At 46.8% G+C, this 27264-nt stretch overlaps 1 protein-coding gene across 1 annotated transcript in view; it reads right to left on the bottom strand.

The window, feature by feature from the left end:
• The window catches only part of LOC106543090 (fatty acyl-CoA reductase 2), a 41711-nt gene extending 14812 nt beyond the window's left edge, over positions 1-26899 (bottom strand). The window contains exons 1-4 of the mRNA XM_087722256.1: positions 26654-26899; positions 3399-3622; positions 2372-2547; positions 680-859 (exon numbers count right to left, since the gene is read on the bottom strand). Of these exons, the coding sequence (XP_087578382.1) occupies positions 680-859; positions 2372-2547; positions 3399-3622; positions 26654-26693 (620 nt within the window). The 5' untranslated portion in view covers positions 26694-26899. The remainder of the gene's footprint in view (positions 1-679; positions 860-2371; positions 2548-3398; positions 3623-26653) is intronic.
• Positions 26900-27264: the final 365 nt, after the last annotated feature.

Here is a 27264-nt window from a genome sequence, read left to right as displayed (position 1 = left end):
TGCAGTACTGCACTCTACCCACTGCGCAACCTCGGCTCTATATACCACTCAGGAGTGGCTTTCACTTACCTTCCCTACAGCTCTATATACCAGCCAGGAGTGGGATTTGGGGGTTCTCCAAACTGCACAGAATCTTAGCTAGAGATTCTCCCAAACCCCTGCGAACCTCCAGCAGCCTACCCCTGCCTGGAGACAAATTCCTTGTGTGTCCAATCACACTTGGCCAATAAAGGATTCTAATTCTATAAAGAATTTTATTCTATATTGTATCACTACTCTTTGCAGGAGGCATCTCCATAAACGTTTTTACATTTCTGGAACTTCCCTACCACAATTTCTCTCTCTTCCTTTAGAGCCGAGGTGGCGCAGTGGGTAGAGTGCAGCACTGCAGGCTACTTCAGCTGACTGCAGTCCTGCAGTTCGGCTGTTCAAATCTCACCGGCTCAAGGTTGACTCAGCCTTCCATCCTTCCGAGGTGGGTAAAATGAGGACCCGGATTGTTGTTGGGGGCAATACGCTGACTCTGTAAACCGCTTAGAGAGGGCTGAAAGCCCTATGAAGCGGTATATAAAGTCTAACTGCTGTTGCTAAGAAAGTACATAGGATAAGACAATAAGTATTCCTTCTGACCTACATGCAATCACATCACAACAGAGGGAGGGTTGCTTCCATTACTTACGTCACCAGGTCCAAAAGCTTCGTTGGTTCCACAGGAACAGGATAGAAGACCTCCTCTATGTGCTTCCGGTTACAGTTTGAATAGGCCGTTGAAACGTGGATGAGAGCTTCGAGGTTCTTCATCTGGTGGGCCAGCCTCAGGAGCTGCTGGGTACCCATAACATTCAGGAGAAGAGCATCTCTGCTCAAGAAGGAACAAAAAACTAGGATGAGGTCCTGCTGGTGTGAGGTCCTCTTGGTTCTTCTGAGAGTTGCCTCAGGAGCTTCAGAACACCTTAATGGCAAGATGTCTCATGTAGTGTGGAGAAGACCACAGATATAGTCTACACCACTTTATGAGAGATCTCTGCTAGTAGTGGAAACGACCGTGGCTTGGTACAAATTAGTTGACCAACCCCCTCCACCACCACCCAACAAATAAAGATAACCGCATCACCTACAGTGAAGACAAAGTCCACTTTTGACTACCAGGTGAATTTAAAAGATACCTGGACCCTGACTTTTAAGGCCATTTGCTTTTTGGCAATGGGAAAATCAGAGCCTCTCCCCCATAGTTCCTAAAGAGCATATCTGATAAGGCAATGATGATTTAGTAGCTGACCAAGATGATGCTGTAAACCAAGATGATGAAATGAGAATGAGTCAGCAGGGTTAAGAAGCTGTCTATATAAGGGAGGCATGTGAGGGCTTCTCTCTCTCTCTCTCTCTCTCTCTCTCTCTCTCTCTCTCTCTCTCTCTCTCTCTCTCTCATCTATCATCTATCTATCATCTACAGTTTGAATAGGCCATTGAAATGTGGATGAGAGCTTCGAGGTTCTTCATCTGGTGGGCCAGCCTCAGGAGCTGCTGGGTACCCATAACATTCAGGAGAAGAGCATCCCTGCTCAAGAAAGAACAAAAAGCTAGGATGAGGTCCAGCTGGTATAAAACTAGGTCCAAATTAATTTGGCTCTTCTGAGAAGAGTTCTGGAGTCCCAAAGGATGCACACACATCAACAGTCACATGACCATAAAACCAGGCCTTGTCATGTGAGTGCCTTGACTTATGACCATCATGACTTACCCCAGAAATTCCAGGCTTCATTATGGTTATAAATTGAGGATTACCTGTGTTCAGGGGTGAGCTTCAAAAATTTCAGCAACAGGTTCACTGCCCAGTTGGTGGGTGGGTGTGACCATGGTGGACAAGGCCTAGTTGGCCTCCTGCACCACTGCCAGGAGCCATTTTTGCCCTTCCCAGGCTCCAGAGGCTTTCCTCGAGCCTCTGGGAGGGCGAAAACTGCTTCCCCCATGCTCCAGAGGCCCTGCGGAGGCTGGAAACAGGCCCGTTTCCAGACTTCTGGAACTTTCCTAGAGCCTCCATGTGGGTGCTGCACTTATCTCGCATCCAAAACGGGCTGCGTGGAGACTCCTGGGAGGAGAGGGGTGGGCGGGGGCCAGCCAGGAGTGGGATTTGGAGGTTCTTTGAACTGGCCATAACATTAGCTACAGGTTCTCCAAAACCCGGGCGAACCTGTAGCAGCCCACTCTGCCTGTGTTGTAAATAATGGCTACACTCCACTATGGTCTTCTTCTAAGTGATGTATGCCTAATTCTTGGGAATGGCTTGATGCACTTACTCATATCTCCTTTCAAGAAAATATGATTGGGGCTGGAGGGCAAGACACCCAAGGGGAGAGCAAGGGGAACCTACTTCAGGGGCTCATCGAACCGAACTGTGGCTGCACAATGGAAGATCACGTTGACCTCAGAGAGCAGCTCCTCCATGTCTTCGGAAGGGATAGCCAGGTTTGGCTGGGTGAACTCAGCACTGATGGGCTTAATCTTCTCATGGAAATTGGGCCACTCTTCCCGGACTCTATCAAACACCTGGAGTGCAACAGAGAATATTCACTTAACAAAAAAGGAAAATGCTAAGGGTGCTTTTTCAAGAGGCCTTTGGACTTTCTTGTAACAAGAAGTCCAGTTGCCTCTTGAAAAAGCACCTTTGGGACAACCATGACCTGGATGACTGAGAATCTCCATAGACACCAGGAATTAATTTGTTTGATATTATTAATGGCGGCATCAAATGCTAGCGGAGAGAGCAGGGGTGTCAAACTCAATATCAATGAGGGCTGCATCAGGGTTGTGTTTGACATCGGGGGCCGGGGTGGCCATGGACAGCTTGACGTCACTTGTGTCGTGGGTGCCTGTGGTGGCACCAGTGCTCTGCCAGCAAAACGATGCCCTTGAGCTCCTTTCGGCCACAATGCTGCAGCCCTTTGCCAGTGGTATGGCTTGGTGAGCATGGCTTGGTGAGCGTGGCTTGGTGGGCATGGCAGGAGAAGGATACTGCAAAATCCCTCCCCACTCCAGGGGGAAGAATACTGCAAAATCCCTATTCCCTCCCCACTCCAGGGGGAAGAATACTGCAAAATCTCCATTCCCTTCCCACTTCTGGGGGAAGGATACTGCAAAATCCCCAATCCAACCCACTCCAGGGGAAGGATACTGCAAAATCCCCATTTCCTCCTGATCAGCTGGGACTCAGGAGGCAGAGAATAGATGGGGGCAGGGCCAGCCAGAGGTGGTATTTACTGGTTCTCCGAACTTCTCCAACTTTCTTCTACCGGTTCTCCAGAACTGGTCAGAACCTGTTGAATACTACCTCTGCAGTGAACCTGTGGCAAAACCCTACCAGCTGCTACCCATTTCTGTCAACCCTCGAATTTCCTTACCTTGCATTGCAGCAGATTCTCCACTCTGGTTTGCATGGAACGTCCACCTTTGGCCCGCACACAAATGTAGATGGTTTTCACGTCGTGGCAAGACCGGAGAAGCTTCTCGACCAGGACTTTCCCCATAAACCCCGTAGCTCCTGTAACAAGGACTGACTTCCCACTGTAGTAAGCACCAACCAAAGACATGGTGTCCTTCATTTCCAAGTTCTTGGTGGCAGGATCTGGCAGGAAGACACATGAAATCAAACAATTGAATCTTCAAAGCTTATAAACCTGTCCTGTGGTCTACGACACATCTGCTGTCATGATTGAACCGCTTTTGAAAGTTGTCGAGTCTTATCGCTATTCAACATGACAAAGAACTGGGGGGAGGAAGAAGGCAGAGGCTCCAGGGAATACACTGTGAGAGCCAAGAACCCACCAAGGTCACTGCTGCAGGTATCTGACAAAGTGGACTGTTCTCAAAACAAAAGGACCATTCATAATTGGACAGTGAGAACATACATGGGTGGAGAAAGGGTGAAGCTATTATTTAACCATGCAAGTGCCTGAGAGTGCCTATTTTTTGAGGGGGAGGGGTGAAATTCAGCCGCTTCTGACAGGTTCTGGAGAACTGGTAGTAAAAAGTTTGAATAGTTTGGAGAATTGACAAATTCCACCTCTGGCTGGCCCCAGAGTGTGTGGGAATGGAGATTTTGCAATATCCTTCCCCCAGGAGTGGAGAGGGAATGGGGATTTTGCAGTATCCTTCCCCTGGAGTGAGGCTGGAATAGAGGTGGGTTGCTCCTGGTTTTACTACCGGTTCACTTCGGGCTTGCTTCGCTCGTGGGCCAGACAATTTACAGTTAACTGTGCATGCACACGCACTACTAAACAACATGCCGACAATGGCAGCACTAGCGGCAAAGGGGGATCCAGTTTGTGGGCATGGCCAGCCTGGGGCGCTGCTGGTTCTGTGACCCAGGCCAGAATACCACTACCAATTCGGCCACACCGGGCCGCACCAGGAGCAACTCACCTCTAGGTGGGAATGGAGATTTTGCAGTATCCTTCTCTTGCCACGTCCACCAAGCCACGCCCACAGAACCAATAGTAAAAAAAATTGAATTTCACCACTGGGGGTGGCTAGTCAGACCGTTGACATCTGTATGATTAGTTTGCTAAACCGTGTTTCTTCTTGACTGTAAAACTAAGGGCTGTAAAACATGGAGACATAACTTGTGTTCATCAAATATCCTCAACACTTTGAACTTCCCCACCGATTTAAGGAGAGTCCTATTAAGAAGTAGTCCATCCTTCTTGTGCAAGTTTAAGATTCAGAACATCTTAACAAGACAAGAAGCAACAGATGGAAATGGATCAAGGAGAGATCCAACCTAGAACTAAGGACAAATTTTTTGGAAGTTAGAACAAGTCGAATGGCTTCCCTCCAGAAGTTGTGAATGCTCAAACACTGGAAACTTCTAAGGAAAGACTGGACAGTCATTTGTCTGAATGGTATAAGGAATGGTATAAGGGTCTCCTGTTTGAGCAGGAGGCTGGACTAGAAGACCTCCAAGGTCCCTCTATTATTCTGGTCTGGCCTGGCTTAAGAGTCAGCATCTTGACATTCCCAGAAATATTTGCCTATATGTAATATATAGACACTATCAGATATTAATATATCTGGGGGAATCAAAGTTACTTTCATCTACCATTATAGATAGATTAGAAGCACAGCAAACCTAGATATAAATTTAGATGAACATCGTGTTCTAGCAACGCCTGGCTTGATCAAGGTAGATTTTCACACCAGCCTTAGGCATGTACAGATTAAGGCATCCCTGGGGCCACAGATCAGATTGGGAAGCAATGAAACATTTAAGAAAAATGGTCATACCAAACCATTACCATGCCATTGGCAAGAAAACCACCCCTATGGATTTATGAGATTCAACAAGTTGTCTGAACAGAGACTTTTGAAATTTGCAAAAAAATAAATAAAAAAATCTGGTGTCCTTGCTTGGAAAGTCGAATGAGCACATCCTGCTGTGGGAAGCCCCCCACCCAGTGGTGGGTTTCAGAAAATTTTTGGAACCTACTCTGTGGGTGTGGCCTCCTTTGTGGGAGTGGCTTGCTGTCCATGTAACCTGGTGGGAGTGGCTTGCCTGGCATGTGTTCTCTCTCTCTCTCTCTCTCTCTCTCTCTCTCTCTCTCTCTCTCTCTCTCTCTCTCTCTCTCTCTCTCTCTCTTTCCTTCCTTTTGTCTCTCTGTCTCTTTTTTCTTTTTTCTTTCATCTCTCTCTCTCACTCTTTTTCTTTCTTTTTTCTTTATTTCTTCCTTTCTTTCTCTTTCTCTCTCTCTCTCTTTGTCAGTCTGTCTGTCTGTCTGTGTGTGGGGGGGAGGGCAGTGGGGGGTTTCAAAAAAATTTGGAACCTCTTCTGTAGGTGTGGCCTGCTTTCTGGGTCCATTGGTGGAACCTCTTCTAACCGGTTTGGTAGATTTGACGAACCGGTTCTACTGAACAGGTGCGAACTGGTAGGAACCCACCTCTGCCCCCCTCCCACCGCCATGAATTATTTTGGGAAATATTAAAAAGGGAAGATATTACATTTCCCTAAAGGAGAAATGGAGAAGCATGCTCTTGCAAACAGAAATCAGTCCTTGCCTTTTCTTAATAGCCCACATGTTCTATTACACTGCGAGCTACACAGAGCTTGTAGGTCTGCACATATTCTCCCCTTATTAGAGAGATTGCCAGGGAGGGCAGACCATTTTTACCTAGGCTTTCTCCTCCAGGACACTAACCTGGTTACCACATATGCAGTGGCAAAGTTCTGTGTTGCTGCAATGTCCATAAGAAAAAAAATTGGCTACAGAAGTATAGTACTATCTTGTACCAATTATCTGGACATACCTCTAACGATCTTTGGACCATTATGTTATTATCCACTTTTAATGTCAATATTTTTTATTATATTTTTAAAAAATCCCCATTTCCTGCCGATCAGCTGGGACTCAGGAGACAGGCGAATAGATCAGGGGCGGGGCCAGCCAGAGGTGTGTATTTGCCGGTTTTCTGAACTACTCAAAATTTCCGCTACCGGTTCTCCAGAACCTGTGAGAACCTGCTGAATTTCACCCCTACATCACTACTGTTGTCAGTCACCCAACTGGAAACAATCAAAGAAGAGGCTGGTAGGACAGGGCAAGAGAGACAAAGTAGGTCAAAAACAATTGGGATTTTCCAATGTTGTTTTGAAATACATGCAATCTCCCTTAAAGCTGTGTGAATATTTGCAAGGACAGTTTGCAACATCCAGTGTGTTTTTGAGATAAGTGGAATGGTAGGTGGTGGTGGAGGTTTATAGGTTTTATAGGTTTTATTGAAATTTGTAGGCCGCCCTTTTCCCTGAGGGGACTCAGGGCGGCTCACAGTAAACCAAGGGAGGGGGAATACGACATTAAGACGACAACATATAATAAAATCAACACCATACATTCAATATTCGGGCGGGGTAACGGTCCTTATCCCCAGGCCTGACGGGCGAGCCAGTTCTTCAAGGCTGTGCGGAAGGCTTGGACGGTGGAGAGGGTACGAATCTCAACGGGGAGCTCGTTCCAAAGGGTCGGGGCGACTGCTGAAAAGGCCCTCCTCCTTGTAGTTGCCAGCCGACACTGGCTGGCCGATGGAATGCGGAGGAGGCCCAGTCTATGCGATCTTATAGGTCGTAGGGAGGTAATCGGCAGAAGGCGGTCTCTCAAGTATCCAGATCCACTGCCATGTAGGGCTTTATGGGTGAGTAAAAGCACCTTGAAGCGCATCCGGAGATCGACAGGTAGCCAGCGCAGCTCGCGGAGGATAGGTGTTATGCGGGTGAACCGAGGTGCACCCGCGATCACTCGCGCGGCCGCATTCTGCACTAACTGAAGTCGCCGGATGCTCCTCAAGGGCAGCCCCATGTAGAGCACATTGCAGTATTCCAGCCTAGAGATCACAAGGGCCCGAGTGACTGTTGTGAGTGCCTCCCGGTTCAGGTAGGGTCGCAACTGGCGCACCAGGCGTACCTGGGCGAATGCCCCCCTGGTCACAGCCGCTAAATGGTGGTCGAATGACAGCTGTGGATCCAGGAGGACTCCCAGATTGCGAACCCTCTCTGAGGGGTGTAAAATTTGACCCCCCAGCCTGAGTGTTGGAATGTTGGCCAAATCTTTGGGAGGGAAACACAACAGCCACTCGGTCTTTTCTGGGTTGAGCACAAGCTTGTTAATCCTCATCCAGTCCATAACGGCCTCAAGACCCCGGCCCATCACGTCAACCGCTTCATTGATTTGGCACGGGGCGGACAGATACAATTGAGTATCGTCCGCATATTGATGGTATCTAATCCCGTGCCTGCGGATGATCTCTCCCAGCGGTTTCATGTAGATGTTGAATAGCAGGGGGGATAAGACCGAACCCTGCGGCACCCCATAGTTTAGGGGCCTTGGGGACGATCTCTGCCCTCCCACTAACACCGACTGCGACCTGTCCGAGAGGTAGGAGGAGAACCACCGTAGCACGGTGCCTCCCACTCCCACCTCCCGCAGTCGTCGCAGAAGGATACCATGGTCGATGGTATCGAAAGCCGCTGAGAGGTCAAGGAGGACCAGGATGGAGGGATGTCCTTCATCTCTGGCTCTCCAAAGATCATCCATCAATGCGACCAACGCGGTTTCTGTGCTGTAACCGGGTCTGAAGCCAGACTGGAAGGGGTCTAGGTAGTTTGCTTCCTCCAAGGACCGTTGGAGCTGAAAGGCCACCACCTTCTCAACAACCTTCCCCAAAAAGGGGAGGTTGGAGACCGGGCGATAGCTGTTAAGAACAGCTGGATCCAAGGATGGTTTCTTCAGGAGGGGTCTCACCACCGCCTCTTTCAATGAGGCGGGGAAGTTCCCCTCCCGAAGGGAGGCGGTTACAACCGCCTGGATCCAGCCTCGTGTCACCTCACTGCAGTTAGCAACCAGCCATGAGGGACACGGATCCAGAGCACAGGTGGAGGAACTTACAGCTCTTATGGCCTTGTCCACATCCCCGGGGATAACGTCCTGAAACTCAACCCAGAGCTGTTCTACTTGGTCCCCCTGTGTCTCGGCTGGAACTGCGGGTGTGGAGTCCAAGTCCGACCGAAACCGAGCAATTTTGTCCGCTAAGAATTGGGCATATTCTTCCGCTCTGCCCTGCAGGGGTTCCCCCGTCTCCCTTTTGTTTAATAGGGAGCGGGTTATCCTGAACAGGGCGGCTGGACGAGACTCAGCGGATGCAACCAGGGAGGCTATGTGAGATCTTTTAGCTGCCCTAAGAGCCCTAGTATATTCCCTGGTGCAGGTGGTTACCATTGCTCGGTTCGATTCGGACTTATCGGACCTCCAACGGTGCTCTAGGCATCTCCTCCGGCGCTTCATTTCCCGGAGCTCCTCGGTGAACCAAGGAGGCCTCCGGGATCCGCCGCCTCGGAGGAGCCGCAGTGGCGCAATCCGGTCGAGGGCCTCTGACGCTGCCGAGTGCCACGCAGCAGCCAGAGTCTCCACCGGACTGTGGGCGAAAGTGTCAGGAATGACCCCAAGCTCTGTCTGGAACCTTGCTGGTTCCATAAGACGCCTGGGGCGGAACCACCTGGTCGGTTCCTCCTCCCTACAGTGGGGGTTTGGCCTCCGGAAGTCGAGCCTCAGCAGGCAATGGTCTGACCACGACAGGGGTATGATGTCACTCCCCCTCAGACCAAGATCATAATAGCAGAATATTAATGAGTAAAGGAGGCACCCTTGTCTATTTCTTGGCTTCGTGTCATCTGACTGTAATCCAGGATTAAAGTTCCCTTGAAGGTCGAATTAACGCTTAAAGCCAAATTCAGTTCAACACTCTTCTGCAATCTCAATGAGAAGGATATTTGCACAATGCCAGAAAATGACCAAGAACGTCCCATTTCTCAATCTAGGACAACGTTTCTTCAGATCAGTTGCAGTGATGAGATCCCACAACTCCTGTTGCATTCCAGCACCTGCCAACTATGGTGGGACACACCCTGCCTGCTGGCAACTAGCGTGCCTCCAGGTCTCCCTGATGTTTTTCCAGATACAGCAGCTCTTTACTACCGCAGCAATACACAGGCACATGTATATTCCTATAAAGGGAGTTGTCAGGTGTGCAAAGCATCCCCAAAGGGCAATTTTGAAAAGTCTACTGATACGGGCAAAACCACTTTTCCTGAGAGCCTTAAAAAAAAAAGCTCATGTTGTTGCTTCAGAAATATATTTTCCCCCTTTCTCTCCCCTCTCTCCCTCTTTCTCTGGTATAATAAGATCTATTATCTATCTATCTATCTATCTATCTATCTATCTATCTATCTATCTATCTATCTATCTATCTATCTATCTATCTATCTATCTATCTATCTATCTATCTTACTTACCTACCTACCTACCTACCTACCTACCTACCTACCTACCTACCTACCTACCTACCTATCTATCTACAGTATCTTTCTTTCTTTCTCTCATCTATCTATCTACAGTATCTATCTATCTATCTATCTATCTATCTATCATCTATCTATCTATCTATCTATCTATCTATCTATCTATCTATCTATCTATCTATCTGCCAACGTACCTACCTATATCTATCTATCTATCTATCTATCTATCTATCTATCTATCTATCTATCTATCTATCTATCTATCTATCTTTCTTTCTTTCTTTCTTTCTTTCTTTCTCTCATCTTACATATCTATCTATCTCTCTATTTATCTACGTATCTATCCATCCATCCATCCATCCATCCACCTACATACCTACCTACCTATCTACCTGCCTACCTACCTACCTACCTATATCTATCTTTCTCTCTTTCTCTCTCTCTCTCTCTCTCTCTTTCTTTCTTTCTTTCTTTCTCTCATCTATCTATCTGCATATCTATCTTTCTCCTATCTATCTACCTATCTATCTACATATCTATCTTTCTCTCATCTATCTATCTATCATCCTCTCTCTCTCTCTTATAATGAAGTCTATAACTATTTTTAAAGGTAAAAATGTTTAATAAAAACATTTTTTTAAAAAGGTCTATATCTTCTGTCTGTCTGTCTGTCTGTCTATTTATCTATCTATCATCTATCTATCTATCTATCTATCTATCTATCTATCATCTATCTATCTATCTATCTATCTATCTATCTATCTATCTATCTATCTATCTATCTATCTATCTATCTATCTATTCCCCCTTCCATACTAAGAAAAGCAAAGGACATCTGCAGGTGCCAAAAGCCAGATACAGTCTTAGATATATACAAGGTGAGCAGCCCTTGCCTGCCATCATGAAAATGTAAAAATATAAAAGGAAAAAGGCAAGAGGTGCTGAGGTCAGGCTGGGTTAGCTGCTGCCAGAGTCCCCAATGGATGACTCTGCTTAACTGTTTAAAAAAGCCTCTAAAAAAACGCCCTCTACAGGAGGAGGCAAGAGAAACACGTGCCTCAAACATAAGGAATTTTTCGGCTTTTAAGCCTTGCTTATCTCTGTTCGAGTGATCATAAAGTCAGACTAAATGAGGCCTGTGGTTCTCCCGCCTCCTCCTGTAGAGGACATTTTTTTAAACAGTTAAGCACTAAGCAGAGTCATCCACTGTGACTCTGGCAGCAACTAGCTCAGCCTTTTTCCTTTTATTTCTTTTTCTTTTTATGATGACAGTGGTGAGGCTCTGCCTCCCCTGTCTCCCCTGACTGCACGTCACTGATAGATGATAGATAATTTATAGGCTGCTCACCTCGTATATATCTATAACAATATATCTATATCTCTTGGCTACCTTTCTTTTTTTTTAAAAAAAATCATCCTTCCCTTCCCCACTATCCTGTCAGAGCTGAAGAAGCTTCTTGGATGAGAAGTTAAACCTCTTCAAAAGAAAAAAAAACAAGAAAGTCCAGTTGCCTCCTGAAAAAAAGCACTTTCGGAACAACCGTGACCTGGATGATGACTGAGAATCTCTACAGACTTTTAGCTATACAATTTGGGATGAACACCCTTGGAATGGTGTGGGTGGGAGTAGGAATGGATTTCCAGAGGAAAAAAATGGCAGACTACAGGAACCATTTGCACCACTCAGGTGACCCTGAAGACACAGATGAACCCCCAAGTGATCTCAACGACCCTCTAAAAGGATGCAAATGACCAGCTGTCTGCAAGGAATATAAATCCTTCCATTCCCCCACTATCCTGTCAGAGCTGAAGAAGCTTCTTGGATGAGAAACGAAAGGTCTTCAAAAGAAAAAAAAACAAGAGTCCATAGTCCTGAAAAAAACACCTTTGGGACAACCATGACCTGGATGACTGAGAATCTCTACAGACATTCCCATGGTTGCTCACTTGGTCAGGGAGCATCTGGGGTTTTCATCACTTCCTTCCATTTCCAGGCTCAATGACAATTCGCCATGGCCAACTCGCCACAGTGTCAAGGTTCCGACAGATGCCCTAATTAACTCTTGAGCCTTGAGTCAAGTTTCAAGAGAAAACCAGTTATTTATTAGGAGCAGCAAGTCGGCATCTACTCGCGTGAGGTCAACTCTGCTGCACGTAATTTACGGATCAACTTTAACCCTGTTTCCCACCCTCCTCTCAGTCTGTGTCATAAATCACATTCTCCAACGAGGCACTCGTAAAAATGCTGTAGAAATCCACTCCTCATAAGCCAGGTAATCTGAGATGGAAGAAGGTTTGCATGGAATGTGCTCCCCCGCCCCTTGCTGCCCAACTCACTAAGCATAGTCTGCTCTCAAGTTGCCCATGGCGAATTGTCATTGAGTTGCCCATGGCAACTCGAGAGCAGACTAGATATGCTTAGTGAGTTGACACGCAGCCTACTCACCTACTGACAACCCGCTGCAGCCCCGGGGACAACTCGCTGCGGGACAAGAGTTACGATGGTATCAAAGAAACCGTGGAAGAGAATATCAATGGAATGGAATGTGAAGGGCAAAAATTAAAAATATTTTTTTAAAAAAATAATTGAATGGAATTGTTAAATTTTCCTACTGCAAGTTGGCTGTGGCGCGTTGGTCCTGCGGCAAGTTGGCCATGGTGAGTTGGCCACCGCGAGTTAGCTGTGGCAAGCTGTCCCATTCTGCAGATTCCATGGGTCAGCTATGCTGAGAACTTCCTAGCCAGACTTCCCTCCAAAGTTCTGCTTTAATTATCTCCCTCCCAAGCTCACTCACCTATATAGACATCACAGAGAAAACCCTCTGGAACTTGCATGGTCTCCCAAGAAGTCTCTCTTGACTGGAGCAGAGAGGAATTGCCAGGGTCTGGTTGGCACTTAATATAGCAGTAGACTTATATACCGCTTCATAGGGCTTTCAGCCCTCTCTAAGCGGTTTACAGAGTCAGCATATTGCCCCCAACAACAATCCGGGTCCTCATTTTACCCACCTTGGAAGGATGGAAGGCTGAGTCAACCCTGAGCCGGTGAGATTTGAACCGCTGAACTGCTGATCTAGCAGTCAGCTGAAGTAGCCTGCAGTGCTGCATTTAACCACCGCGCCACCTCGGCTCTTATTAATATAGTGCCCTGATTCCTTAACAGTTTATTAATCTGCCCTGCCTCTAGCCCACCTCATTAACCTGATTAGCCAAATGCCATAGTTGCCTTGGAGCGAAACCAGAGCAGGTGGGTGGATGTTGAATCAGGGAGTTCCAATGCTACAAATCTGGACATAAACCCACACGTTTCTTTGGCTTAGAGCAGAGATCATTCTCCAAGGGACTTATGACATCAAAGCCAAAGCAACGTGGAAATAATACAAGGCAAGATTAATGTTAGCTGTTGATGAAACGAATGAGATCCAAGAGATTACTAAAACGAATGGGAATGGATTGACTGATTGTGTTCCATCAAATAATCAGGAAGCAAACAGGCGCATCTGATCTACGAGAATCTGTCCCTAATCCGATCATTCAGATAGCCATAGGTATAGCAATACTGAATCTCCCCCCCCCCCCGAAATTATGTCTGGGTCTTATAAGACGGTTGCTTTGAGAGAGGGGTCAAAGAGGCCATCTATGTCAAAATTGAACAGTCCTCTCTCAACGGAGGGGGAGGGATAATAAATAATCTATCAGGCCTGCAGCCATCTTTTCTTTTTAGGTCTTTGGCCTGCCACACACTCTATTATTCTGCTATGCATTTTCTATTGTGGGAAAATAGGAGAGGGGATTGTATGGAGTCAGATACGATGTAGCCATAACAAAATTCTTTCTAGAAAGCCAAGGTCATCTTTTGTCTTGGCACCTCTGCACCGGACCGGAATTGCATGGGTGGAACTGCCAATAAGGCAGTGGGAGATTGGACCATGTGATGGACTTGTGGGTGTGGGGGCAAGGTCTTGAAACTTCATCTAGGTGGGGAAAACCAGAAAGCTTTTCGGGTTTTCCAAGATGTGCCAACATGGCTCTCTTAATAAATTGGAACTTTGAACAATACTTTGCCTAGATAGATAGATAGATAGATAGATAGATAGATAGATAGATAGATAGATAGATAGATAGATAGATAGATGATAGATAGATAGATAGTTCTATCTTTCTCTCTCTCTCTCTCTCTCTCTCTCTCCTTCCTTTTGTCTCTCTGTCCCTTTTTCCTTTTTTTCTTTCATCTCTCTTTCACTTTTTTCTTTCTTTCTTTCTTTATTCTTCCTTCCTTTCTTTCTCTTTCTCTTTCTCTTTGTCTCTCTGCGTGGAGTGTGTGTGTGTGTGTGTGTGTGTGTGTGTGTGTGTGTGTGTGTGTCAGCGGTGGGTTTCAAAAATTTTTGGAACCTCTTCTGTAGGTGTGGCCTGCTTTCCGAGGCCACTGGTGGAACCTCTCCTAACCGGTTCAGTAGATTTGACGAACCGGTTCTACCGAATAGGTGCGAACTGGTAGAAACCCACCTCTGGCCAGCTACATTGTTTGCATTGTGAATAGCCAGCAGATCCCCACTCTCCCTTGCGCTGACGAGGTTCCCTAGTGTGATAACAAGATGTCTGTAAGAAAACAACCAGGTTTAGAGAGCAACGAGAACTTAGAAGAACTGATTAAATTACATGGTTTTGCCTATAGGTTTTGTCTAAAACTGATACCACACAAGCATATTCCACATTGCCCCTTTTTCTACACTCGGCTATTTTAGGCAAAACAAGCTGGTCCTTAACTTCGATAAATCAAGAATTTTAGTTTTTGCTAAAAGACCAAGCCAATACTCATGGAAATTGGAAGGATATAGCTTGGAACAGGTTAGAACATTTAGATACCTTGGTGTGGTTTTCCACTCGCTAGGGACATGGAAGGCACACCTGGATCAATTTGTCAATTTGTCAATTTTAATAGATCTGTATGCCGCCCAATCCCGAAGGATTCCGGGAGGCTTACATAAAAGCAGTTTAAAAGTATTAAAAAAGATTAAAAACACAAGCTAGAACGACTTAAAAACAAAGCACAACATGCACTCAGTTTTAATGGGGCTAAGATTCATATATCAATAGCCCCAGGCCTTACGGAAAGCCAAGAGAGTGGGGAGGGTCCGGATCTCAGGGGGTAGATCATTCCAAAGGGCCGGGACAGCAACAGAGAAGGCTCTCCCCCGAGGAACCGCCAGACGGCACTGCGTAGCCAACGGTACCCGGAGAAGGCCCGCCCTGTGCGATCTTATTGGGCGCTGGGAGGTATGTTGCAGGAGGCGGTCACTGAGATATCCAGGTCCAAGGCCATGTAGGGCTTTAAAGTTGATAACCAGCACCTTGAAGTGTGTCCGGAGACCGATAGGGAACCCAGTGCAGCTCACGGAGGATAGGTGTAACATGGGTGTACCTAGGTACACCCAGTATCGCTCGCGCGGCTGCATTCTGGACCAATTGTAGTCTCCGAACACTCTTCAGGGGCAGCCCCATGTAGAGCACATTACAGTAGTCGAGCCTTGAGGTGATGAGGGCATGAGTGAGCATTTGGAGTGCCTCCCGGTCCAGGTAGGCCGCAACTGGTGCACCGGGCGAACCTGGGCAAAAGCTCCCCTAGTCACAGCTGACAAATGATGTTCTAATGTCAGCTGTGGGTCCAGGAGAACATCCAAGTTGCGGGCCCTCTCTGAGGGATGTAAGATTTCACACCCCAGGTTTAAAGGTGGAATAGTCTGGACTATTTTTATCACACATTGCAAGTAGCCATTAGGTCCTCTAATGCAATCAAACATTTCTTTTATACAGGTGGAGGTCAGTTAGTACCTGCTGCCTTAAAACTTTTTGAGGCCAAAACATTGGCACAAATTCTTTACGGGGCACAAACAGGAATCCTTGCAAAGAGAGACTTGCTAGAAACCATACAAACTAAATTCCTGGAGCCATTCTAGCTGCAGCCAAGGGAACTCCCAACACCCAAGGGAACAAGAGCTGAGGTGGCGCAGTGGTTAGGGTGCAGTACTGCAGGCCACTTTAGCTGATTGTGATCTGCAGTTCAGCGGTTCAAATCTCACCAGCTCAAGGTCGACTCAGCCTTCCATCCTTCCGAGGTGGGTGAAATGAGGACCCGGATTGTGGGGGCAAGTTGCTGACTCAATTTGTTAAAAAAAATTGTAAACCGCTTAGAGAGGGCTGAAAGCCCTATGAAGCAGTATATAAGTCTAATAAGTCTAATAAATAAATAAACTCCAAATGCCCAGTTAAGAAATGAGACAGGCATGCCTCAAATTCAGGTAAGACCCTGGAAGATGATGATCATTTATTGGCTTAAAATGCATTTCTTTCCAGAGAGACTGTCCCCACTAGTGTTGACTATCCCCCTGGAAACAGGCAATTGATCACAAGCTGGGCTCTTATGAGCTCTCACCATTATTCGTAATGTCCCTAGGCTTTGAGCAAGCAAAGCAAGTAGTAATTAATAGAATGAGGGACATGGAGTTCCAAGAAGAACTAAATAGGTTGCCTCTCCACAGAATCAAACAGGGTGTGTGGGAATCGGCAAGATATTTAAATGATCTGATCTCTCCAAAACAAAGAATAGCTTTCTTCAGAGCCAGATTTAACCTTCTTCTTTCAGCACTCCTCCAGGGCAGGTATAAGAGAACACCTATAGCAGAACGGGTTTGTATATGTGGTAAAGGAGAAGTGAAAGATAATTCACATGTTCTATTACACTGCGAGCTATACAGAGCTTGGGTTCCACCACAAAATTGCGGAGGACAAAATCGCGCTCGACGAAAGCGCGCATTTGACGTCATCACAGCGCGACGAAAACATCGCGCTGTGATCGAAAAATGTAAAAATAAAGCTAAAACCTTACCCTAACCCCCCCCAAACCTAATCCTAAACCTAACCCTAAACCTAACCCTTAACCTAACCCTAAATCTAACCCTAAACCTAACTGTTAACGTAACGCTAAACCTAATGCTAACCCTTAACCTAACGCTAAACGTAACCCTAACGCTCTAAACCTAACCCTAACCCTTAACCTAACCCTAACCCTAACCCTAACCCTAAGCCTTACCTTTATGTGAATCGGCTTGCTTTAATTTTAATTTTATTTCAATTTTTAATTTTTTTCGTCGCGCTGTGATGACGTCACATGCGCGCTTTCGTCAAGCGCGATTTTGTACTCCGCGGTTTTGACGGGTCACGCAGAGCTTGTAGGTCTGCACATATTCTCCCCTTATTAGAGAGATTGCCAGGGAGGGCAGACCATTTTTATCTAGGCTTTCTCCTCCAGGACACTAACCCGGTTACCACGTATGCAGTGGCAAAGTTCTGTGCTGCTGCAATGTCCATATAAAAAAAAATTGGCTTCAGAAGTATAGTATCATCTTGTACCAATTATCTGGACATACCTTTAACGATCTTTGGACTATTATGTTATTATCCACTTTTAATGTCAATACTTTTTAATTATATTTTAATGTTAGCATTTTTTGATATAGTGTAAAAACCTAATGTGTATTGCTGGTCTTTGACCGTAATAAAGATTTTACTTACTTACTTACTTACTCTCATAATGGTAAAAATCTTTACCATCTGCCAAAGGCTACGTAAAAGGTGGTTCCCAGGCTGTTAGGTACACACCGACTGCAAACTCCCCTATTTAAAAATACCCATTTTCTTCCTAAATCATAGTAAAGTTACTAGAAAGCGAATCAGAAAGTCTGCCCTCCTAATAAACCCGGGTGTGTATATCAGTTCTGACAGGGGTTCAATAGTTGGAATTTTTATAAACCCCCCCCCCTCAATCCCATCCATCTCAATAAATCTTGTTAAAGAAAATTGGGGGGGGGGGGGAACCTGTCTAACCCTTTAAGACAAATCATAGATCTAATCTGATCGAAACAATATTGGCATTTCAAAAAGAGTAAGATTGCAAATGTTCAATATTGAGATCATACGCCGGCACGGGTGAGATCATACGCCGGCACGGGATTAAGTACCATCAATACGCAGATGATACACAGTTGTATCTGTCTGCCCCGTGCCAACTCAGCGAAGCAGTAGAAGTGATGTGCCAGTGCCTGGAGGCTGTTAGGGTCTGGATGGGAGCAAACAAGTTGGCACTCAATCCAGACAAGACCAAGTGGCTTCTGATGTTCCCTCCCAAAGATTGGCCAATTATTCCATCTCTCAGGCTGGGGGGGTGAAATTATACGCCCCTCAGAGAGGGTTCGCAATTTGGGAGTCCTCCTGGATCCCCAGCTGACTTTAGAACACCACCTGTCGGCTGTGACCAGGGGGACCTTTGCCCAGGTTCGCCTGGTGCACCAATTGCGACCCTACCTGGATCGGGAGGCCCTTCAGACAGTCACTCATGCCCTTGTGACCTCAAGACTGGATTATTGTAATGCGCTCTACATGGGGCTGCCCTTGAAAAGTGTTCGAAGACTCCAGTTAGTCCAGAACGCAGCCGCGTGAGCGATTGTGGGTGCACCCAGGTACACCCACGTCATACCTATCCTCCGTGAGCTGCACTGGCTACCCATTAGTCTCCGAATCTGCTTCAAGGTGCTGGTCGCTACCTATAAAGCCCTACATGGCATCGAACCTGGGTACCTGAGAGACCGCCTCCTGCCGATTACCTCCCTCAGACCGATTAGATCTCACAGGTTAGGTTCCTCCGGATTCCATCTGCCAGCCAATGTCGGCTGGCGACCCACTGGGGGAGAGCCTTCTCTGTTGCAGCTCCAGCCCTCTGGAATGATCTCCCTGTCGAGATCCGGACCCTTACGACCCTCCCGGCTTTCCGCAAAGCCATCAAGTTCTGGCTGTTCCAGCAGGCCGGGGGGCCTGTGAAATATCCAGCCCCACGGAAATTGTGAATGTTGTGGTTTTGTTTTTAAAGTGTTGTCTTTGTCTAATTTTCCCCCTTTCCCTTGTCTATTGTTAGCCGCCCGGAGTCCTTCGGGAGTGGGCGGCATACAAGACAAATCAAATCAAATCAAATCAATATTTCCAAGCTGATTCTTAAATTACAACTTGTCAGAAGAAAGCAACGCAATAAAGTTGTAGTCTTCATTTGTTGTCCTCAGATGACAGTACCTCTTCGGGGAAAAAGGGCGGCATATAAATGTAATAAACTGAACTGAACTGAACTCTTTATCCAAAACCAGCAATCTTTTGGATTAAACTAATCTTTCCAGTCACTAAAACTGAAGCTTGATTGATTATGCAGTAGGAAAAATGACCCACAAGGAAGAATTGCTTCTGCTAAGCTGTTTGGAAATGTAGGATAATCTGTGATCTGAAACTGTGAGCCAATATGTACATACCTCACAGTTAAGACATCACTTATTTCAGGAGATAAGTGGAGATAAATAGTATCACATTCCGGTCTAATGTTGAGAAACAGTGTATTAGTGGAAGTAACAATGAACAACCATTGGGAATAATAGAACTGAGGTGGCGCAGTGGTTAGGGTGCAGTACTGCAGCCACTTCAAATGACTGCTAGTTCGGCAGCTCGACGGTTCAAATCTCACCGGCTCAGGGTTGACTCAGCCTTCCATCCTTCCGAGGTGGGTAAAATGAGGACCCAGATTGTGGGGGCAATATGCTGACTCTGTAAACCGCTTAGAGAGGGCTGAAAGCCCCATGAAGCGGTATATAAGTCTAACTGTTATTGCTATTGCAATAATATTTGTCTTCAATGGGATATTCAACTGCCATTTCCTGGATACTTTGTTGTGTGTTGAAGAAAGTTAGTACTCAGCCCTCTTAGAAGAATGAAATTCTTCTCAATAGTTAGTAGTAACTGTGAGAGGGATCTTGGAGTCCTAGTGGACAACCATTTAAATAGGAGCCAGCCGTGTGCAGCAGCTGCCCAAAAAAGCCAACACAGTTCTAGGCTGCATAAACAGAGGGATAGAATCAAGATCATGTGAAGTGTTGATACCACTTTATAAGGCCATGGTAAGGCCACACCTGGAATCCTGCATCCAGTTTTGGTCGCCACGATGTAAAAAAGATGTGGAGACTCTAGAAAGAGTGCAGAGAAGAGCAACAAAGAGGATTAGGGGACTGGAGGCTAAAAGATATGAAGAACGGTTGCAGGAACTGGATATGTCTAATTTAATGAAAAGAAGGACTAGGGAACACTGATAGCAGTCTTCAATATAGGGGCTGCCACAAAGAAGAGGGAGTCAAGCTATTCTCCAAAGCACCTGAGGGTAGAACAAGAAGCAATGGGTTGAGTTGAGTTGAGTTTAGTTTATTATATTTCTATGCCGCCCTATTCCCCAGAGGGGACTCAGGGCGGCTCACAACCAAGTCAGTGGTGGGGGGGTACAAATAAGAAAAAAGAACACAAACAAAACAATACTACAATTTAAAACACTCAACAACCGTACCATTCAGGAGGGGACAAAAAACTCATTAGCCCCAGGCCTGTCGGAACAGCCAGGTTTTAAGGGCTTTGCGGAAGGCCTGGAGGGTGGCGAGGGTCCGAATCTCCACGGGGAGCTCGTTCCAAAGGGCCAGAGCAGCCACAGAGAAGGGCCTCCTCTGGGTGGTCGCCAATTGGCATTGGCCAGTAGATGGAATTCGGAGGAGGCCTAATCTGTGGGATCTAATCGGTCTATTGGAGGTAATTGGCAGTAGGCGGTCTCTCAAGTACCCAGGTCCAATACCATGAAGGGCTTTATAAGTGATGACTAGCGCCTTGAAGTGTATCCGAAGACCAATAGGCAGCCAGTGCAGCTCGTGGAGGATAGGTGTAACGTAGGTGTACCGAGGCGCACCCACAATCGCTCGCGCGGCTGCATTCTGGACCAGCTGAAGTCTCTGAATGCTCTTCAAGGGCTGCCCCATGTAGAGCACGTTGCAGTAGTCCAGTCTTGAGGTCACAAGGGCACGAGTGACTGTTGTGAGGGCCTCCCGGTTCAGGTAGGGACGCAATTGGTGCACCAGGCGAACCTAGGCAAATGCCCCCCTGGTCACAGCTGACAAATGATGTTCAAAAGTCAGCTGTGGGTCCAGGAGGACTCCCAAATTGCGAACCCTGTCTGAGGGGTGTACTGTTTGACCCCCCAGCCTGAGAGATGGAATACTTGGCCAATTAGTGGGAGGGAAACACACCAGCCACTCGGTCTTATCCGGATTGAGTGCAAGCTTGTTAACCCCCATCCAGACCCTAACAGCCTCGAGGCACTGACACATCACATCAACCGCTTCACTGAGTTGGCACGGGGCGGACAGATACAATTGCGTATCATCCGCATACTGATGATATTTTATCCCGTGCCCTCGAATGATCTCAACAAAACGTGAGAGCAGTTAATCACTCAATCAGTCATTATGTCAGTCAATTCATCAATCAACCAATTCAGAAATCTGGCTGGAGTGCAACTAATGTCAGCTACGGATAATATGATTTAAGATCACCAGGAAAAGTTTTCTTATTATTGATTTCCAGTGCATTCAAGTCTGTGTCTATTCCTAGCAAGCTTGATTCCTGGATCAGTTGGTACGAGACTGCCCCCTAATGGACATTATGGAGTTGATATCTTGGAGCTTCGCGTGAATCTTAAACCTTCATCTGTAGAGTCCGAGAAATGTCAGTTGTTTCCTTACTAAAATTGGGGCAGCCTCCAAATGTCTCGTCTGCATCTCACACGGGGAAGCTGAAATCTCAGAAAGAAAAGAAGGTCAAGTGAGTTCAGCAAAAGCCCCTTGCTTTCTCTTTCTTCATCAACAAAGGTATATCTTTATTGGAATGTTGAATGTTTATTGAATTTGTATGCCGCCCTATTCCCGAGAGACTCAGGGCGGCTAACAAGCAGAGGGGAAGGGGAATACAACAGGAAAACAAAAAAGACAGGCAAGTTAAAACACAGCAACAGTCGCAACAATTCAAGTGGGCCTGGGAACTCATCAGCCCCAGGCCTGCCAGAACAGCCAGGTCTTAGTGGCTTTGCGGAAAGCTGGAAGGGTGGTGAAAGTCTCTTCTTTTCTCACATTCCTTCCTTCCTTTTTTTTAAACTCTTGTGTGTTCCCTCTAAGGCAGGGATAGCAATAGCAATAGCAGTTGGACTTATATACCGCTTCATAGGGCTTTCAGCCCTCTCTAAGCGGTTTACAGAGTCAGCATATCGCCCCCAACAATCCAGGTCCTCATTTCACCCACCTCGGAAGGATGGAAGGCTGAGTCAACCTTGAGCCGGTGAGATTTGAACCGCTGAACTGCAGATAACAGTCAGCTGAAGTGGCCTGCAGTACTGCACCCTAACCACTGCGCCACCTCGGCTCCTAACCTTTTCCCCATCACATGCCAAAAGCGGGGGGAGCACGAGGGTGTCATGCGTGGGTGTGCCCACACCCATAATTCTATGCATGTGCGACCCCTGTCCTCCCCCCGCCCGCTTTTGGTCCACGATGGACCTGTTTTTCACCCTCCCCAGGCTCCAGAGACTTTCTAGGAACCTGGGGAGGGTGAAAATGGCCCCCGTGCTACATGAGCACGGGACAAGTAGATTGTGATCCACTTGTCTACTACAGATTTAGGAAGAAGCAGTAGAAGACCTCAAAAGCACACCAATTCTTACGTTCTGGAGGGTGGTTGGTTTAGCAAGTTGATTTAAGTTTCACCAGAATATCTGAGATATTTCCAAGTACCATATTTTCACGACTATAAGCCGCACTGAAAATCCTAAAATTTGATCAAAAACCGGCAGTGTGGCTTATAACCCAGTGCGCTTTATATATGGAGCAGTTTCCCTCCCCAGCGCCCAGGCTTTCTCCTCCGTTCGCGCCTCCCGTCCCTTCCACCGTCTGAGCAGTTTCCCTCCCCAGCGCCCAGGCTTTCTCCTCCGATTGGTTTTAATGGGGAGGTCCGATGGAATAGCGCTTAATGGGAGAAGGATTAATAGTTTCTCGGGTTCAAGCTGCGGATTCTAACTTTCACAAAGGGAACTAAAGCTGAGCAGGTAATTGCTTTATTAAAGCCGATTCAGTTCGCGGGAGATATTTGGTGCGCTTCTTTGAAAATCTCCCTCCCAATTCTGCCCAACGCCTCCCCGACCTTACTGGACGAACGGTGGGGGGGAGGGTGTATCATGTAGTGCGGAGTGCGAGGAGTGGCAGGTTGCGATTTCGTTAGTAATTGCAAAAAACAACGTGCGGCTTATAACCTGGTGCGCTTTATATACGGAAAAAGTTTGAAAAATTAACGTTAACTGATACTGCGGCTTATAATCCGGTGCGGCTTATGGTCGTGAAAATACGGTATTTTCTTCCACCTGAACTCTTTTTTAGCTCAGAATATTACTAACGGCATACCTAATGTATTTGACAAATCAGAGGCTGATTAATAGGGGGAATATCTAGGGTGGCCTAAGCACACCATCACCAGTTTGCCCTTCTCATTTCCATATCTGTACTGAGCTGTGACCACCAAATAGGTGATTATCAGACCATCAACAGTGACCAGACCTAGTCAACTTTCTGCATAGCATCCTTAGACTCTTTATTATAGACCCCCTAGGGGTCAACAAGCCCATCCTGGACTTCCGGTTTGTGCGCTGGGTTTTTTTTCACCCTCCGGAGGCTTCAGGGCGAAAAACAGCTGAAAATGAAGAGCGAAGTCAGCTGGCCAGCGCACGCCTGCGCGCTGGAACTGACAAGGCAATGCCTTGCGTGCCCTAACAAATGGCTCCGCGTGCCACCTGTAACACGAGTGCCATAGGTTTGCCATCACGGCTCTAAAGTGGGCCCACATATGTGCATCAGTGGTGGGTTTCCAAATTTTTTACTACCAGTTTGTGTGTGGGTGTGTACGACACTTCTGCGCATGCGCGAAAAACGTCTGGGCAGGTGGGCAGATTCTCCCGCCACAGCTACTACCAATTTGCCTGATCTGGGCTGAACCGTGAGTAACCCATCCCTGATGTCCCTGCATCTGTGACTCATCGCACATAATGAACTCCTCGCACAGGTGGCCACGTGCCCACAAAATTAAGTTACCCCCAAATCATAATAGGCTTAGGCACCGTAAGAGTCCAGCTTCAAAACTGGCAAGGAGTCCTATTGGGGCTTGTTGTCTTTATGGCAGCAATAAAAGGTTCTTGGCCTCACCCGGATGCAGTTGGAGCTTTATTAAATCAGTTTATATGGTTGCCCGACTCACAGCTGGGTGACTCTGGGTGGCTCACCACAAGCTTCATGAATTAACAACAGTTCTCCGCCTTCCTCTCAAAAGGGTTTGATGTCTACCTCTTGAGTCACACAAGGCCCACGGTAGTTGTTAATGCTATAAACATTTCAAATTTTTAAATTAATAATAAAGTTTAAATAAGTCAAAATATATACAAAGGAGAAGAAAGAATAGGAAAAAATGAAGAGAGGGTTATTTAAGTGCTTTTAGTATAAAGATTTCCTTCCTTCCTTCCTTTCTTCCTTCTTTATTTCTTTCTCTCTCTCCCCCCCTCCCTCCATCTTTCTTTCTCTCCCTCCCTCTTTCTTCTCTTTCTCCCTCTCTCCCCCTGCCTCCTTCCTTCCTTCTTTCTCTCTTTCTTTCTCTCTTTCCCCATCCCTCCCTCCGTCTTTCTTTCTTTCTTTTTCTCCCTCCCTCTTTCTTTCTCTTTCTCTTTCTCCCTCTCTCCCCCTGCCTCTTCCTTCCTTCTTTCCTTCTTCCGTCCTTCCTTCCTCTTTCTTTCTTGCTTTCTTTCCCTCCCTCCCTCTCTTTCTTTCTTTCTTTCTTTCTTTCTTCTTTCTTTCATCTCTTCCCTTTTATCTCTAACTTGAAATTAATAGCTAACTGACCAAAATTCAATCATTCAATAAATGACAGCTACCAAAAGGGATGGCATCAAGATCATGAGAAGTGATAGCAACTGCTTTATGCCACATTAGTGAGATCACATTTGGAATATTGCATCCAGCTCTGATTGTGAGGATATAAAAAAAAAAAAGAAGGAGCCAAAATCCTAGAAGGAGTGCAAAGAAGAGATAATGGATGCTTGTTAAAGAGAGATCCAACCTAGAACTAGGAGAAAATTCCTGACAAGGAGAGCAATTAACTAGTGGAAAAACTTGCCTTCATCACTGGGTGCTCGGGAGGGAATGGGGATTTTGCAATATCCTTCCCCTGCCGTGCCCATTAAGCCATGCCCACTGAGCCACACCTACAAAACTAGTAGTAAATTTTTTTGAATCCTACCACTGACCTCCTGAGCTCTGTTTTTGCTTTTAGAAGGCAGCAGGAGGCCATCACAGCTGAAAACAGAGCATACAAGGGCCACAGGTGGCCCTCCCGAGCTCTGTTTTTGTTGTCAGAGGATTGCAGGAGGCTGTTGCAGCCAAAAACGGAGCTCGGGATGCAACAGTGGGATTCACTTACCTTCCCTACCGGTTCGCAAATATGAGCATGTGCTCGCTTCACTCACAAGCGCCGCATCTGTGCATGCACAGTGCTAATGCATTACATTTGGGTGGGTGGGTGGGTAGCCTCCCACAGCTGCTGCTAGTGGTTCACCTGAACCGGATAGAACCGCCTGAATACCACCTCTGTCGGGATGGCAGCTGAAAATGGAGCTCGGGAGCCCATTTTTGCTGGCAGAGCACTCGGGCCACAACAGGCACCCCCAAAGTGAGTGACACTGAGCTGGCCACACCCACCCTGGCCACGTCCACCCTTACCCCTGAGATCAAACACAACCCTGATGCAGCCCTCAATGAAATCGAGTTTGACACCCCTGCTGTAGATGTAATGGGCAGAAGGTTAGGGTTAGCGAGTTAGCATATTTTTGGGACTATAAGACGCACCCGTGTATAAGTTGCACCAAGATTTCGAAGAGGTAAGTCAGAAAAAAATACTTTTGCCCTCCCCGGCCACCAGGAGCACACAGCAGGGCTGCGGAAAGGCAAAAATTGCCCTGTTTTTGCAAAAAAATGGGTGGAAAACCGGACATTTTTTTGCAAAAACTGAGGCATTTTTGCCTTCCCCCAGCCCTGCTGAAGCTTCTGGGGGCTGGGGGAAGGCAAAACTTTCCATTTTTGTGAAAAAACAGCCCATATTTTCCAAAAGTGGGATGCGAGGGCAGGGCTTCAAAAATGGTTATATTCAGTGCATAAGACACACCAAGGTGTGCCTTATACTTTGAAAAATACAGTAGCTATATTGAGGATTGGATTGGATTTGGATTTATTTCATTTATATGCCGCCCTTTTCCCCGAAGGGGACTCAGGGCGGCTCACAATCCAAGTCAGGGAAGGGGGTACAGATAAGGGATAAAGAAGACGAACAGAACAATACACAATTTAAAAGCACACAACAATCATACCATTCGAGGGGGGGGCAAAAGCTCTTTAGCCGTAGGCCTGTCGGAACAGCCAGCTTTTAAGGGCTTTGCGGAAGGCCTGGAGAGTGGTGAGGGTTCGAATCTCCACGGGGAGCTCGTTCCAAAGGGCCAGAGCAGCCACAGAGAAGGCTCTCCTCCGGGTAGTCGCCAGTCGGCATTGGCCGGCGGATGGAATTCGGAGGAGGCCTAATCTGTGGGATCTCATCGGTCTATTGGAGGTAAAGAAGGAAGAACGGCTACCAAGTCAGCAATCAGATAAGAGAAATTTGGAACCCAGCCCATTTCTGTATCCGGAGTAAGCGTCTCGGGTTTGATTTTCCTTACTTCTCAGAAAGACAAAGAGGAAGAGGCAGGAGGGGGAGGGAAGGTCTTGCAAGATTCTATTACTGTAACATTATAATAAAAATAGCATTAGCATTCATGAGTTTGATTTACTGATTTACCTTGGAAGGCTGACTGTAGCAAGGCGTCTTCATCACACATCCCTCAGTTCAGCGAGAAAGAGGTGGTAGCCAAGCAGGAAGGAAGCGGGAATTTGGACCACCTCTCAAGAGCCTAGATCTCTTTAAGTTTTCACGTTGTTGCTTGTGAACCAGGAAATGATGCACAGCTGTTGAGCAGCCAGGCAGGGGGAACATGGGGTAAGGAGGCAACAGGAAGCACTACAGGGGCATGTTGGAGAAACAAAGAGGACGGTGGGGAAGGAAGATTTGTCAGATGTTCTACAAGCAGCTTATCCTCAACACGTCTTAGAGCAGGGGTCTCAAATCAGGGTTGCGTTTGACCTTGGAGGGGGGGGATGAAGGTGGGGGCATGGCCAGGATGGGCATGGCCAGCTCGATATCACTCAAGTGATCAAATGCCACTTTTTCTAGTAGTTTGTTTTGCTAGCACTCGAAAAAGAAACTGGGGAGGGCCACGCAAGCTCTGTTTTCACTGGCAGAAGACTGCAGGAGGCCGTCTCAGCAGAAAACGGAGCCAGGGAGGTCCACACGAAGTCCATTTTCGGTGGCAGAGGCACCATGGTCCTGTCTTCCACTGTTTCCACAGGGCA

The sequence above is a fragment of the Thamnophis sirtalis genome, unplaced genomic scaffold, assembly GCF_051295495.1.
Source record: "Thamnophis sirtalis isolate CommonGarterSnake01/CBP01778 unplaced genomic scaffold, rThaSir2_p1.2 scaffold_9, whole genome shotgun sequence".
Lineage (NCBI taxonomy): Eukaryota > Metazoa > Chordata > Lepidosauria > Squamata > Natricidae > Thamnophis > Thamnophis sirtalis.
This window is presented reverse-complemented; position numbering and strand designations above follow the sequence as displayed.